Below are 16,638 nucleotides of genomic sequence, written 5' to 3'. Positions count from 1 at the left end.
GGAAAGGAAAGGAAAGGAAAGGAAAGGAAAAGGAAAAGGAAAGGAAAGGAAAGGAAAGGAAAGGAAAGGAAAGGAAATGAAAGGAAAGGAAGGAAGGAAAGGAAAGGAAAGGAAAGGAGGAAAGGAAAGGAAAGGAAAGGAAAGGAAAGGAAAGGAAAGGAAAGGAAAGGAAAGGAAAGGAAAGGAGATATATTTTCACACCCAGATCTTTTTCTGGTCTACAAAATTTAAAGGATTTAACATGTTTTAATTAATCATGTTTAAACTTTAAATGAATACCTTTAGCATTCAGCATTTCTGATGCTAGCAAAATGTCTGTACAGCATTTTGTTCGGGTTTATTGCTGTGGGGACACAAAGCCATGTGAGCTTGGGCATATAGGGGAGCATGTGGTTCCTGTACCTGTAAGTAGCGGACGACTCTGCAAACGATATCAGGAGCCATGAAATCTCCCGTGTAGCGCCAGATGATGTCAGTCATTATGTTTATGAGTCCCGTGAATGAATCTGCAAAGGAAAGCCACCGAAGCTATGTGAAAAGAAATACACACAAGGTGCAGTTTAGTCATGGAGGCAAGGAGGACCCTTGGAAAATAGCAGCTCCCCCAGCCTTGAGGGGGATGCTCAAGGAACTAGGAAAACCTGAGAAAGCACTGGAAGTTTGGTGCTTTTTTGGTCTCATTTTCTTAATTTGAAGCCTATCCATATTGGATAGACAAAGTTGAGACTGGTGTAAGTGGGCAGAGCCTGCAGCTGTGTTTGTGGTGCGGTCAGGGGAGGACTTGTCACTGCCACTGGGGTTGTGAGCTCAGGATGGCTGGCATTTAAAGCAGGCTTGATGAGCGGCACCCCAATAGTGCCTTTTTCTTTCCATTGCTTATAACAGAACGTGAAGTGACCATCTGAGAGGGCTTCAACAGCCCTAGGCTGGATGTGGACCCTGGTCTACAACTGGCATCCTACTGAAGATGCCTAAATTAACTGAGATCAGTTCACCCCTAAATAACAACTTGGCTTTTTGGGAGTGGAACTACTTAACAATCACCCATGGGCATTAGTATACCCTGTATACCTAAATGTTTCAGGTCTTTCCACAGAGATGGTGAGGAGCCTGAGCCTGCAGCACAACCAGATATATGCTCCTCCTCCAGCTCACTGCCTTCCTCTGTTAAGACCCCTGAGCTTTTCCGCATGAGGAGGGGATAAAGTATGATATTGGGAAGGTGTAAGTTAGTGCTATAAAGGTATCAGCTTGTTCTCAGCTGTACCAAATATTGACTACCTAATGGTCATGTTTTACTTCGCTTTTTATTTCACTGCGAAAAGAAATATTTACCCTGTGAAAGCACCCAAGGTGAAATCCAGATGCTGCTGAAATTAGCTGGAGTTTTGTAAGGATTTTTATTTGCAAACAATTATTTAATAACTAAACCCACCCTGTCAGCTTAAAGTTAACCTACTTATGCTGTACTTTCTCCTGCAGGTCCTCATGCACAAAATGAACAACCTCAGCAGACACCTTAATTGTTTGAGGAGATCAGAGGAGATATTCCGGTCTTTGTTCTGCTACTGTATTGAACAAATGACACTTAACAGCAATGCAAGTTGTACAAAGGGATTGCAAAGCTGTTATTGCTCTTGAGCATACTGGCAATATAAGTCCTTGTATGTAAAAGACAGAATAATAAAAATCTCTTTCCCTTTAGGACAGGATAAATGTTTTGAGTGCTGTACATAGACCACGATGGTGCATCAGTGTAGTGTTGTGCTGCTTACAGTAACACAACACATTGCTCTTCTTGCACAAGTTAACATAAGGAAAGGAGCAGGTTGGGAAAAATATTCTGTGCAATTTGTGAGAAAAAAAAAAAAGAACTTCAATCCACATTAAAAAAAAAATAGAGCAGTGAGGTAAAATGTTTCATTCTGATACCACCATTTGCACATTTGAGAACCGTCTGTAAAGTTTTTATATAATTATATATTATAATTAATCCTCATATCAGAAACATTTTGGTTTGAAATGTATGTTTTTGGAAATCATACATTTCAAAAATTTCAAAGCATTTTTTTTCAAATAGTAAATTGTTTGAACCAGTATTTTATGCAAACAGGTGTGGTTTTGCCAAAATGTGTCTATTTTAATCCCTTTGAAATTCCAGAAATTCTAGACACTTATAGCTGGAAACTGAGATCTCAACTTAATGGTTTAGAAGCAATGATCTGTTTTGCTTCACGGGAAAACTAAGAATTTATTTTTTCCTGTATCAGTAATCCTTCAATCTCCTTTTCATCCACTCTTGATTTAAAATGAAATTAGAGCAGAAATATTATTGCATATGCAAGTGAACACAATATTTCTCTACTCGTGGCTTTATCTTATGGCAATTATTTCAATATCTTTCGATTAATTGTTGTTCGTTCTTTCCTCTCCCAGTATTTCCCATGACATATTTCTCTCCCTTCTCTCTTCCCTTGCCTTCGGTGGGAGCTGGTCAAGGATGACCTCCAGAAGGCCCTCCACAACAGGATTTCCACGTTCTCAATTCTCACACACTGCTCAAGGCAGCGAGAAATCCTGTTTTAAAACCATGCCTTAAATTTTGCTCATTGATTATAGTCATGGGGGCAAGGGATGGTTGTTTCTCTAATGCGTATTACTGGCTTTAAAGATTTATTGAAAATGTTGTAGGTGTCTGTAATTAAGGTGGTCTTTTGAAGAAAACCCAGGGTTTTAAAGTGAAATTTTTTAAAGTGAAATGTATTCTCTAGCAGTGGTTCAAACCCAGCTATTTCCCTCTCTTTACTCCTGAATTAGTGATTCATATTCCTTCTCTCCAGTAATGAAATATTCATCAGTTCATCACACATCAATAGAAGTTCACCTCAGGATATCCCCCAGTTTTTGACTGTCTGAGCATCTGCCAAGCAGGCAGTAAATGGGGGCTCAGATCCCCTGGGGAGGAGGAGAATGAGCAGTCTGCTCTTCCACCCTCCCATCTTACGCTCTCTAGGAAGAGAGAGACAGAAGGGAAGGCTGTCCTCTCACCTCTCTCTTCTCACCAGCATTTTGTTGTCCCTTCTGACGCACTTGGAAGTACCCTGGAGGTGCATGAAGGGTCGGCATTCTGGCGGTCTCTGGAGGCTGGCTGTGATGCTGCCCAAAATCTCACTTCCAGCTAATGCCTACCTCAGCTGTTTCAGTTCGCATCCGAGTGTGTTTTTAAACTGTAGGTGGCCCCTACTTCTCTGGTGCATGTCATGGAGCAAGTGAATGAGCTTTCACTTACAAATGATGCCTGAAGGTGCTCTCCACCTCACATGCCATGCAGCTGCCAGCCAGCGCTGAGACTACAGGGGGAATTACCCTGCTGAAGTGAACCCCCTGCATGCTCAGTGTGGGATGTCCAGCTCCATCTCCTTCACTCTACAGATCTGATCCAGCTGCACTGCAGCAGCTGCCACTGTATAGCGATAGACTTAAGTACTTTAAAGACAAGTCGAAACTCTCTTTCCCTTAGAGCCCTTGAGCGGGTTTTCAGGTGACTGCAAAGGCTTTTTAAGCAAGGTTTAAACTTCCCAGCTGCCTTGTGCTGTCAGCCAAAGCTCCTCGCACTGGTGGTGTAATTTCGGACACTTTGTGCTGGGTTTCCGAGTCTCTGGGAAGAGCTTGGTGGGCACCCGGCATGAGCAACGTGTCCCCGGGCACAGCGCACCTCTGCGTGCCAAAGCAGATGCAGCCATCTGTGCGCGCGCACCAAATTAGTCAGAATTCTCAATTCCCTTTAATTATGGAAACACTGTCCACATAACATCCTCATGCCCTCTGAACTACCAAGTACTGGCCAATTTTTTCCCCTATCATTTTCTCCAACACCTCTGTTACTCACCTCTCTACCCAGCTAACTGATTACCCCTATACCAAGCATACATGTGAGCTCCACTGATAAAAGCACCATGTTCGCTTCTTGCCCTGAATGTGCCATTCGGTCCTTTTCTTGCTTTCTGTGTCCTCCTCCCTACAGTACTACAACTACCCATTGCAAATTTTTATTAGTGGTTTAGGGCAATAAATGTACTGGACATTATTCTTATGGCTCATCACAAGCCATGATAATTAGGCTTCATATTTTCCATACCTTCACAGCATTGCTTTAGCCTTCACCAACGCAGCCTAAATCTGCCAGTGCTCTACACACTGAGACACAGATCATGAATTGCCAGCAAAGCTTTAGTCACTGGTGGATGAGTCCTCCTCACCCATGTATCATCTCAGATGCAATTACAGTCATGATCATGACGTCTTAAAAAATCCTTATCTAGCATGTTATTTGAATTGCTTTTGCTACAGGTTAGTGTTTAGACATCAGCTATTTCACTTATGTGATCTCAGCAGATCACAAGTTCACCTCAAGACATGTCACTGGAGTACATCACTGACATCCGAAATGGTAAAAGCTGGGTATCAGGAACCAATGTAGCCAATAATTCACCCTACGTCTCAGTGTCCCTTTTTGCTGATAAAGTTCTCACTGATCCCCACTGAGCTGGTGGCTTGCTCCTTAGGTACCACTGTTCTCTTATTGATCTTTCATTTCCCAGGCCAAAGGATACCAACCTCTTTCCTAAAACCAGCAGTGATCAGCCTTCATTCATAACTATGTGCGAGTTTGTCATTGCCACTGTTTTCTTAATACTTTTTTTTACCTAGAGGTGTTGTTTGTACTGTGGTTCTCTGCATTCAACGCTAGGCAAGAGTGTGACTTCAGGTTCATTTAATTCCTCAGAAGAACAGGAGAAAAATCAATTAATGACATATATCCTCTTTGATAGAAAATAAAAAATACCAGTAAGTGATAATTTTGGACTTTTAACATGATCCAAAAGTGTATTCACAAAATTATGCAGACAATGTTTCCTTGTTAAAGAGAAGACAACAACACTATTGTGATGTGGAGTGTAGCCGTTTGCTGTTGAGATGAGGTGGAGTTTCCAAAAACATAATATAAAAGAAAAATTCCATGAGACTTCAATAATAAGAAAAAGTAGAGGGGAGGCAGGCAGGGAGCAGAGATGGATTTGCCTGGGGTGCAGAGGGAAGAAAAAGGGGCTGTGGGGTTCTGCACACACCAGACAGGTCTGCAGCCCTCAGCTCTTTCCTCCCCATCACCACCATGGCCATGGCCAGTCCTCCAAGGCACAACTTGTACCTGCTTTGTGAATCTGCCAGTGTTTCTAAAAACAGCTTTTAACCAGCAATTATTAAAAAGACCAAGAAGCAGTCTGTTTTCCCTCGAGGAGGCTGAACCACACTGAACATAGTGCTGCGCTTCTGAGAAATTGGCAGGTGCTGAAACCAGATGTGAAAATCCTAAAGACCCCATTCTTACCCAAGTCTCTCTTGTAGTCAGTAAATCCCTTTGGATTTTTCTGGGCATAACTGAGTGTGAGACCTTGCTTCTTTGCATTTGAGTATGGGAGCCACTTGATTTATGAGGTTATTGCATGAGCTTGTGTGTTGGGGCACTGCCTCGTGTGCCTGAGGAGTATAAAAATGTGAAAATACAACACTTCCCTTTGAGGGGACAAATTTGAATGCAGGTTTGCTATCATTTTGAGTGAGACAAATTTTCATAGCAAAAAAAAACTCCACTGAGATAGAAGTCCATTATGGAAAACAAATGGAGGTATTAGTAATCTAGCATGGGAATACGGACATGTTACAACTGCCCCAGTTAATCTTTTATAGAAATTCATTGAATTGATGGCATTGCCCAAGGGATATACCTTGTGCTGACTTCAGGATATTTCTTTCATTACAACCAAAGAGTTTAAAACAAAATTCTGTGCTAGCAAGGCTGCAAGAAAATCCCTCCATCATTTGATTATTACTGCTGACACCACTCTTCACCTTAAGTCATTTCCCTTAAAGATGCTGAATGTTTTTCCTGTCAGAAGTGGGGAGCAGATTGCTGGTAAGCTGCCCATGGGTTAAAATGCTCCAGATGTCATTTCAGCCACAAACTGATCTTTCTTCCCCCTGATGAGAGCAGTCCTTTTAAGGTGGATGTGGAGACCCATGACTTTTGGTGAAGCCAGTAGCTAGTGCCTCTTGCTGAAATTTCATTCCTCTTTTCATGTATTTACTGAGTGTTCCTCATTGTAGCAAGGGATGTTTTGTCGTGTGTTATTGACAGTACCAGACTGCAGAAGGCACAGTAGCAGATGGCTTGTAACACAGGTTCCTCTCAGAGCTGAGCGCTGGCTCATTTTCTGGGGACATCACCATGTGTTCCCATCACCTTCCTGTCCCCAAAGAGAATCAGAGGCAGCAGTTTCCTAGCCCTTGCCTGCCACACGCTAGGGAGTGATAGTCCTTAAAACAAAAATGCTTTACAAATGAAACCCTAGTGCAGCAATAGGGACCTGTCCGTGACTTCTGAAGGGACGAGGCAGCTGTTGCCAGTCAGAGCCCTGTTTAACAGCAGCCATCGCTGCTCTGCCACGGCCGCTCGTTCACAGCGGCTGACATGCAGCCAGCAGTAAGACAGCATGCTGTGAACTAGTCTTGCAAGCCAGAAAAGCCTCTCTTTTTCTTTCTTTTCTTTTCTTTTCTTTTCTTTTCTTTCTTTTCTTTTCTTTTCTTTCTTTCTTTTCTTTCTTTCTTTTCTTTTTTTCTTTTCTTTTCTTTTCTTTTTTTCTTTTTCTTTTTCTCTTCTTTCTCTTTTCTCTTTTTCTTTTCTTTTCTTTTCCTTTTCCTTTCCTTTCCTTTCTTCTTTCTTTTCTTTTTTCCTTTCCTTTCTTTTCCTTCCTTTTTTTTTCTTTTCTTTTCTTTTTTTTCTTTTCTTTTTCTTTTCTTTTCTTTTTCTTCTTTCTTTTTTTTTTTTCTTTTTTTTCTTTTCTTTTCTTTCTTTTCTTTTCTTTCTTTTCTTCTTCTTCTTTTTCTTTTTCTTTCTTTTCTTTTCTTTCTTTCTTTTTCTTTCTTTTCCTTTTCCTTTTCTTTTCCTTTTCCTTTTCCTTTTCCTTTTCCTTTTCTTTTTCCTTTTCCTTTTCCTTTTCCTTTCCTTTTCCTTTCCTTTTCCTTTCCTTTTCCTTTTTTCTTTCAGGGCTAGGGGTTGCAAACAATTTAAAATCAAGGTACTTGGGAATCCTGAAGCTGCAGGTTGGCCCAGCATACCTGAAGAAAAAGGCACGGGAGAGGCAGCAGGCTCTGGGCACCTTTAAGACAAGACACCTGTAAGATACCCAAAAGACACTTTTAAAAATGCATTTGCCCAGTTTTACAGGCCCCCACCAGCACTGCAGAGCTTTTGGGCACAGGATGGTATTTTGTGGGCAATCAGCAAGCACTTGTTATCTGTGGTGCTTGAACTCATGCAGGCATGTGGCAGACACAGTGTGTGATGCACTGCTACAGCATGTTCTCTGCTTAAGGCCTGGAGCAGAACACAAAATGTAAGAGATGAAACAAAACCACTTGAAAACCTTTGAGAGGGAGTCTGTTCAGTTACAGCTATGCAGATTTTTTCCAGTGACAGAAGTGATGTTTTGAGGTTTTCTTTCTTTTTCTCTTTTGTCTCATAGGAAGTGACAGAAAGTTTTGCTGCAGTGGGTGAGCATTTATTTATTTATTGCATTTCTTACATTTCTGCTCTGAGGTCCCCCACCTCAAGATGAGGCAGGCAGGATGCTGTAAGGGTGCACACAGTAAGGCTTCAGCCTTGCCCCTGGGCTCATCCAGGTTAAATGATAAAGGGCTGAGAGAAGCTTTTAGGGCACAACATCAACCTCAAAGAAATGGCACTTACAAGAGAGCCAGAGAGCAGATCCCTGACAATTCAAATGCAGTGTGCTGAGCTGTGAAGGGCATTAAGGTTTTGAGTAATTTGTCTTTTTTAATAAATCTCTTCCTAGCATTCCTTCCAACCCCACTTCCCACAGCTGACAGAAGGCTGGATTGAACCAGCAGTGCTGCTAGGGGGGATTATGTGGAGCATGGCACCTGGTAAGATGGTGTACAGTGAACAAGAAGGAGGACTTGGCTCATAGTGCAAGGTCATCCATGTCTGCAGTGGTTTAGGCACTCAGAAAACCTGGTTCCTCACACAAGCGTGAAGAACTGAATTGAGGACTGAATGGAGAAGGGGGATGTGCGGAGCACATGAAGTTGAGAGCTTCAGCCAAGTCCCCGCTTCTCTTTGTGTTACTTATGCATGCGTAGCCTACGAGGTCACACATTATTTTGTTCAGTGGGAAGTTCTGCACAAAGGGAGGAATTATTTGAGTGGAACATACAGCATCAGCATGTATTTCCACACTGGGATTTGAGCAGTGAACAAAATTCTGGCAGCTGTTTACACAATAGGTAATGAAAACATTACAAACACCTTTAAGTTTTGTGTTTTATTGGGTCCTTTCAGAATGTCTGTAGGTTTTGAAGTAGGAATCAAGCATCTGCCTAGGTAAATGAACATAAGACTGATGCATGCCTGAATGTTGAAATCACAGTTAAGCAAGAACAACTGTTTGATCACAAGTATTTAGCTGTTGGGAAAGTATTTCAAATTCAACCCATTAATTTAACTCCCCTTCTCTCCTTCAGGCAAAGCAGAACAGGTAGAAAGAGTAAAAGCAGCAGGAGAAAAAAAATCTTGCATATAGGATGTTGGTCTCAGTTAATGAAAATGCAGAAGATAATGTCCTACAGATCATCTTGTCTTACCTATGCACTGGAAAAAGAGTCTTCTAAAAGGACACAGAAATTACACAGTTTGTAATTAGTCTACTCGTCATTTATTCAAGTGATGATTGTGCCTCTAACATTTTCTGTGAGAAATGTTCTTTCTAGGAACACGTACCAAACAAGTCCATTTTAATTCTGTCCTTCCCCAGTGTCTTCTACATAGAGCCCGTTATTGGTAATTTTTGGCAATTTTACCTCAAGTATTTTAAGGACTGCTTATCCATATCTTGATCACAACAGCAGCTGTGTGATTTTTCTCATCTAAAAATTGTGGACTCCAGGTAAAATTTCTGTTGATGTAATTCAGGCATTCTGGTCCCCATTACAATCACTGAACACGAGCATTATAATCCTTTCCTACTGTCTCAGGTATTGTTGATGTAGCTGTTTTAGTCTAAGTTGGTATGGTAAGGGTAAAGCCTTCTTTTCTTCCTCGCATCAAACTGTAAATCAGATTGCCATGATGTCGAGGAAGTGACATTGCAAGCTGTAGCTCAATTTTTGTCTAACCGTAGGCTTGCAATTACAAAGCAGTGGGACGATATTCATTTCATTTTGTACCTGCTTTGTCTCCCCTGGTGTCTGCTGATAACATGAACAAAAACATGTGGTAAGCTTCCCTGGAGGATTGCCTTGTAAAATCATCATGTGGAAAGGGCAGCACATGAAAAATGTATGCTGAATGCTTTCCATTAAAAGTATCACAATGCCAGAACACAATGAAGATTATTTAACATGCAGTCTGGATCTCAGTCCTATAACTGGACTCAACTTGGCTGTAGTGGACTTCTGAGCTCTAGGATTTATTAGAACAACTAAGTCTCCATGATGCCACATGTGATATCTTGGACGTGAATTCCATAAATCCTGTTAAACTTTATAAGCACGTGGTAACCAGCTATGCAATGAAGTTAAAGGAAGTAACAAAAGTCCCTTAATACATGTCAGCCTAAGTTGTACAAATAGGCAGTCTAGGAAATACCATATGAAAATGTCTGGGTGTTCTGTCCTACCGTCCTCTAGAAAGATGAGGAAAAGTCAGTCTAAAGACAGATTCAGAAAAATAAATAAATATCACTACTTTAAAATGCAAGAAGGGAATAGTAAAAAAGCCTATGTTCTTAATGTAGCTTTACGTTTTCAGTGCTTTCTAGTGCATGTAATGTTTTTTTTTTTTTGTTTTTTTCCAGTATAATTTCTCTTAGATTGCAACTAGAAATGCTGCAGTACAGATGCTCGACTGAAAGGTGTTAGTATTATATTTGTACATTAATGTCAAAAATGAAAGTCATGTTTAACTGAAGCTAATGAGATCCTAAATTATGATTTTGAGGAAAGCATCATTATGCAGCCACACTGCTGGCAGCACTGCTGAAATACACATTGTGCTTGTGCAGTCCTCTCTCTTAACATCTACCACCAGCATCGAAAAGAAGCAGTGAGAATACTCCACACACCTACCTTAATTTAACAACAGATGTCAAACCTGTATGTAGAGTAACTACAAAAATTAGTATCCCGTCTGTCAGATGACAATCCTCTTGTACTTTCAGCAGGGAATCAAACAGGAATCCATATAATTTACAGGCAACCAGGCAACTCAGAAATAAATAAATAAATAAATAATAACCCACTTTACTCCTTAATGCTAAAACATTGGACCGAAAGGATTGCACACTTTGGCTGCAAGCACCCTTTTGTTAAAAACAAAACCAAATGCAGCACAACTGTCATTAGGATTGAATGTCTAAACAGGCTGAAGTAGGAAAACCATAATCAGTCCATCAGGACCACAGAACAATTCTGTAGCTGTCAAAACAAGAATTAAGCCTTCCTATAAACCAGCATAAATTGACACAGCAAAAGCAGACTGCTGCCAATGTAAAAAAAAAAAAAAAAAAAAAACATAGTTCAGTCTGCTGGCAGCTGAATCTATCTACAAAGCTTATTCAAGTCTACCACTGGGGCTTGTGAAAGGTTATCAAAACATCAGCCATCCTAATATCTGGTTTTGCTCTGGGGCCCCAAAGTAAACCCCAAGCCTATCTTCTTGCCCTTCATGTTCCCTGTACCACACCATGTGCACCGAATGCTGGCAGAAATATAAAAACAACTATTTTCATTGCACTCTGTCTTGTCCAAAAATTGGGTTGTTTTGAAGAACGTCATTTAAGAAAAGGTACACTAAGGAGGACCAACTGATTGCTAGACAGACTTACCGGTGCTCCTATTCCCTTTTCCCAAAGCATGTTACTTATTTAATGTCCTTGAGACATGCTCAGAACTATGTTTGAAACAGAACCAGTTTTCCACCAGTGTGAAGAGCTTTTGGATGAGATGTGGTTTGTGGTTTGAGGGCTAGGCCTACCAGGGAATTTGGTCGAGGTTGCAATCCCAGTCCAAAGTGATTCCCCAGCATGCTAAAAACATAAAAGTAATCAGTCTTTTCAAAAGTCCAGCTTCTCTTCCTGACCAAAAAGGTCTGGGTATGTTTGAGATGAATATCCAGAGGGTTAGGTCCTCCCTGCATGTAATTCAGTGAGACTGTTGGGTGTAAGGAGTGCAAACAAACAACTCATTTAAAAAGCCCAAAACAATTACTTGTGCCTTTTGCTTCTTAGCAAAAGTCACAAGTCAGTGTGTCAGTCTTCTTAGTCAGTGGCATCCTGGCAAAGTTCATCTGAAATTGGAATGTTTTCTGAAAGAGTGAATGTATTTATTTACAATTCACACTGAAATGTAACTCTGGGAAAGCCTTGATGCAGATCAACGTGACTTTCCCCAGTTCTGGAGCAAAGAATGGTCAGCCAAGGGGGGATGTGAATATTTTATGCCACCTTCTGAGAGAAAAAAAGCAGCATAACAACAGACTCTATAAATTCAGCAAGCCATTGAATGTATACAGTCACTGTCTTTTTGATAACATTTTCTGCAAAGTATTGTGGAAAAACTTGTCTGTTGAAAACAACATAATCTGCAAAAACACTTATTTGAAAATATATTGGTTTGTACTAATGAGTGGGAGTCTAAGGATATGGAAATATGTCTGAAAACACACAATGCTATCTTGCAAGGGCACGTAGTCCATTTGTTGTGATATTTCAGGATGATCAAGTTAGTCCTGAGCAAGAGCAAAATATTTGTTTGTGACATTATCTGTGCACAATGAGGTCAATAAAAGAACTCATAAACATTTCCTTCTTCAGATCCCTTCAGATTTATGTTGACATTATAAACCACAGAAGGGAAGCATAGAGTATTTAAAAGCATACCGTAAGAGGTATAGTTTTAGAAGCACTGCTTCACTGCTTTTTTTTTTTTTTTTGATGGATTCTCTTGAATTGATTTTTTTCCAGTCTGTTCGTATTAGCTGTGTAGATTGTTCACAAAATGCAATTGTGTATTGTAATTTCACTTTGATCACAGTCATTTTCTTTCTTGTGTTATCCAAGCTGTCTTCTAAAAAATAGAGCAGTAATGGTATGCAGCAATGGATATTGAACTGCTTGCAAATCACTCAGGCAGCTCATAAAAACATTAATAAAAGGCAAATGCCCTTTGTGCTCCTAACTTCTAAACTACGCAAGCTGAAGTGCTTTAATATGTCTAACGCATCGTAATATGTCGAGATGTGCTCTGCTGGAGTTATCACCATGGCTTTCTAGCTGACAGCTTTTTCCTCTCCTGTCAGTCACTGGCTAGATTTTGACTCTGACTCTGACTTCAGTTCATGATGTTGGTCGGATGTCTCAGTGTGGTTGCTGGGAAGCTTAGTGACAGGAAGGTGGCACATATAGTTTCCTGGAGTAATTTCTCACCTCCTACAGAAAGATCCTGTTCGGAGTGTACTGAAGTGTCTCCCTGGTATCAGCGAGTGTCCTCCTCCCAAGCCATGGGGACTAGAGATGCCCCATGCTGGGAAGATGCCCTGGCTCACTGACTAATGTGAGCTTTCCCCCGGAACTGGGCATGGTGCTTTAGTTTGTGGATGCATTAAACATCCTTCCTCCCTCTCCTGATGTCATCCCTGATCAGCGGTGTCCATGAATGTAACATTCAGACATCGTTTGAGTTTAATCCTTTACCTAGAGAACTGGGAGCTCATCTGAGGATGTGCTTACTCCTAAAATCAGATCCTGTGCAGCTGCTCTACAGCTTTCCCTGTGTAGAGGAGAGCAACAATGCTAGCCACAGCTTTTGAAAGCTGAATGCGCATTGCCAAACCTCATGGCGTGCTGGGGACTTTTTCCATTGTAGCAGCTGCCCTGGGTTTGGTATATTTGTTTCTTCTTTGTTGCTTTGTTTACTGGAAAGTTGCCTCGTCAGGCCAAGGCAGGAACTGGTACATGGCCATTAGTGCTCTGAAATGGCCACAGGTGTGCTTGTACGGAGTGAAGAAGCTTCTCCTTTTTGTCTGAAGGACTTCTTGTCTCCCTCCTATTCGCTGGGCATATGGTACTTCATATTACAAAACCTGCTCATTCTTTAGGCCTGGTTTTGATACCTAAGGTTAATGTCAGTGCTTGTGTGGCTGAGCTCAGTTCTCAGTCCATGCAGCCTTTGGGTGGATCGAGTCCTGCCTTGGTTAAGTTACCTCTGTCTCTTAGAAAAACTGCAGCATTCTCTTCATCTTTTGTTTATCTTGCCTACTCTGTGTAAGTTAAGCATAAACTTTATACTGCCTATAAGGCCCATGTTTTGTAGCTAAGAAGTCTCTCCAAAAATCACAGTTATAAAATATGATGAATATCTTGGAAGACCTAAGACTTTCATACAGACAAAAAGGACCAGCCTAGCCAGTATCAAATTTCACCAGATGTATGAATATATATTTTTTTTCTCAGTTGGCATCAAGAGCTTTAAACCAAATAACAATTTCTTTATTAACACATGATTTCCCCTTACTGGCAAATTATTTTTTTCCTACTGGTGTATTAGTGGAATACACTTTCCCTTTGGTAATGAGTAAATTGTGTGTGCCTTTAGATACGGTACACACTTACAGCAAGCCATCTCCTGAGTACAATATATGTTTTGAATGTCATTACTTACAGAAAATCCATACTTGAGGTAGCATGCTCTTACATTGTCCCCTAGACACAGTGTAAAACACTTCCATGTTTCATTTCTGTCAATCACTCATTCTCCAAGGCCTAAGAAGATGGCCAAAGACACTGTCCCACCCACTCTACAACCAGATCCCTGGTACCTGAGGTGCCACATGTCCAAGCAACTCAAAACTTCTGTTCCAATAGGATTTTGCTATGGAAGGGACAAGAAGTGCTTTGGGAGACATCTAAGGAATGTAAAAGGTGCCACATTTTGAAAAAAAAAAAAAAAAAAAAAAAAACGTTTTAGCTAATTAATGCATGGTAGGATAATGGTTATTTGGGATGTACTTGATGAAAGCCATGTATGTGGTGAAGGCGATGCTATTTTAGTTAACTTATCAAGCTACAAGGGCTGGCATACCCATGTGGGGAGACCTAGAGACGTCTTCACTTATGGCAGGTTGCAAAGGTACAGGACCTCACTATTGATTTGTTCATTTTAGAGGCTTAAGTGTTTGAGACGTATGTTTTTCCAGTATAATATAATGAGAGGACTCTCCAGAGAAACTAGGTTGATGTGCACCTGATGTGTTTGGACGCTTACTCTATTAATATTAGATTAGATACTTTGCTTTGTGAAGGTTTCACATGGGCAGTTTTCTTTGCTGTGTTGTCTTTTGTGCATTAAAATTTCATGAGAGTTCCTGACCCAGAACAATGAGATTCGCCACTGATAACTCTTTGAGATTAGAAATGCATGCACTGCACGAGTGGATTAGTGCAGTAGGATAGATTTCATGGGTCCCATGCAGCCAGTACTGTGAGGCTTACTTCATATGGGCCTCACCATTTTACAAGCCCAGTATTTAAAATGTGTCAGACTTGCTGTCTGTCCACATGTGCTTCTGTCAGGAAAATCCACAACCCAAACTTCAATTGATTTTGTAAACGAAAGAGGGAAGAGATGACATGGCATGTTCCTTTTAGAGATGTGGACAAACCAAAACACTGAAGGAGTCTCGTTTTTCAAGGGTTATGTACAAAGCTGGCCTAAGAAGTGATGTACTGACTGGATTCTAGGCTAGGGCTGAAAGAAAGAGTCTCTTTTGCTTTTCAGCCCTTTTAGGGGGATTTGCTGCTGATTTCCATGAGCAAAGGCCCATGGCCTTGAAGTTCATTACATACTGAGTAAGGACATTTATACAGAACATCTTGATTTTTAAATAGTTTGCAACTTTCATTAAAACAAACAAAAAAGACTGAGAGAAGTGACATTTCTTGTATTATTTTGGCTTACCAAATATGACTAGACAGAAAATTTCTTAAGGAGCAGTGTGAAATGACAATGTTAATACACTGTAACTTACTTTCTGGTCTTAGCAATAACATAGCAGTAACTCCAGCAATCCGTAACACTTTAGAAAAGCATTGCTTATGTTAGTTTTTGTCTCTGTAGGAAAGCCATTTTCTAGGAAGAACCTCCATCCCTTCCATATGTGATACCAGTTCCTGTTTTATTTCCTGTCTGTGTGAGTTGGAAAGTGAAAATGGATAGAAATCAGTCCCTTATTCAAGACCGTAAATATCCATTTATAGAACAACGCCATCATAACACGTAGAGATGTGGTATTCATCTCTATAATTAAGGTTTTATTAAAAATTCTATAGATAAATAGCTGCCCTGGCACAACCAGTAGATAGGTTCTGATTTTGCTATTAATATTATTCTTCAGTCATAAATGACTTCAAAAATACTTTAACACACCCGTAAATTTTTTATTTTTATTTTTAAGAAAATATTTGTACTTTTGTTTCTGCCATGTTTCTTCAGGTTCCTGGAGCTACAAAGCAGTTTCCTTGTGCTGAAAAGCTCCTAGTTCCCAGGTCTGGTTTGCCAGCTTTTGTCATGTTTGGGATAATATTTTGCCTATTGTTCTCTGCTGCTAGTTTACAAGTAAAGAATAATAACCTTGCAAGGAAAAATATATAATATCTGTTCATTATCAGTAAACTCCCAGTCTAAGAAATCAGTGTGATCTACCAACCATTTCTGCTCTTTCGGCTATTAGCATAGCTTTAGAAGCAGCGAAAAGTCTGATCTGGAAGTTAAATGCCTGGGGGTTTTCCAGAGTAATTTCCATTCTATCTTATCATTCCTGTTCCTATTAAGCAGGTGTTCACCCTTTCTCTTTCTAGCTACCAGCAGCTTATTTAGCCCTCATATTGAAAATGTCAAATAGGAGTGGTGAAATGTGAGTCTACCTGCAAGTTTTGGATTTCAAAGTTGGTCGTGAACCTCAATTTAACACTTTCAAAGTTTTATTTTTTTTGTTTTTGGTGTGTATTAAATGTTGGCAGAAACAGAATGAGCTGCTCAAATATGTCCATATTCACCTTGCAATCCTTTATTAATTTCATGCTATTCTTTCTGCTAGTGCAGCAGGGTATGGCAGTTACTCTATATTGCAAAGGTTCTACTCTAATTTTAGCCATGCAGCCATTGTGTTATCGCACGGTTTGGAATAACATTTACCACTTAAGCTACATTTTTTTTCCAGATTTTACTTAAATAAATTGTCTTTTAGGCAGATGCTAGAAAAGTCTGGAGAAATTCCAGGTGGCTGTTTAGAAACATAGATGAGCAATAAAGGGAATATTAATGTGTTTTCCATGAGGTAACATGTTGATAAGCTTTGCTTAAAAAAAAAAAAAAAAAAAAAAAAGTACTGAGAAATACCTTCTCTGCAAACTCTGTACTTGCTGATGTGATCGGAGTCAGAGCCTTTGGAGGTTTTATTCTAGCAGTGGAAGATTAGGTTCTTCATTGTCAAAGAGGAACAGTAAT

At 40.3% G+C, this 16,638-nt stretch overlaps 1 protein-coding gene across 2 annotated transcripts in view; it reads right to left on the bottom strand.

The window, feature by feature from the left end:
* Positions 1 to 16,638, bottom strand: part of NPSR1 (neuropeptide S receptor 1) — a 58,634-nt gene that overhangs the window by 19,251 nt on the left and 22,745 nt on the right. For both annotated transcript variants that reach the window (XM_040549151.1, XM_040549152.1), the window contains exon 3: positions 403 to 506. In XM_040549151.1, the coding sequence (XP_040405085.1) occupies positions 403 to 506 (104 nt within the window). The remainder of the gene's footprint in view (positions 1 to 402; positions 507 to 16,638) is intronic.

The sequence above is a fragment of the Cygnus olor genome, chromosome 2 (assembly GCF_009769625.2).
Source record: "Cygnus olor isolate bCygOlo1 chromosome 2, bCygOlo1.pri.v2, whole genome shotgun sequence".
NCBI lineage: Eukaryota > Metazoa > Chordata > Aves > Anseriformes > Anatidae > Cygnus > Cygnus olor.
The sequence above is the reverse complement of the archived record's forward strand: the minus strand, read 5'-3'. Positions and strand labels throughout refer to the sequence as shown.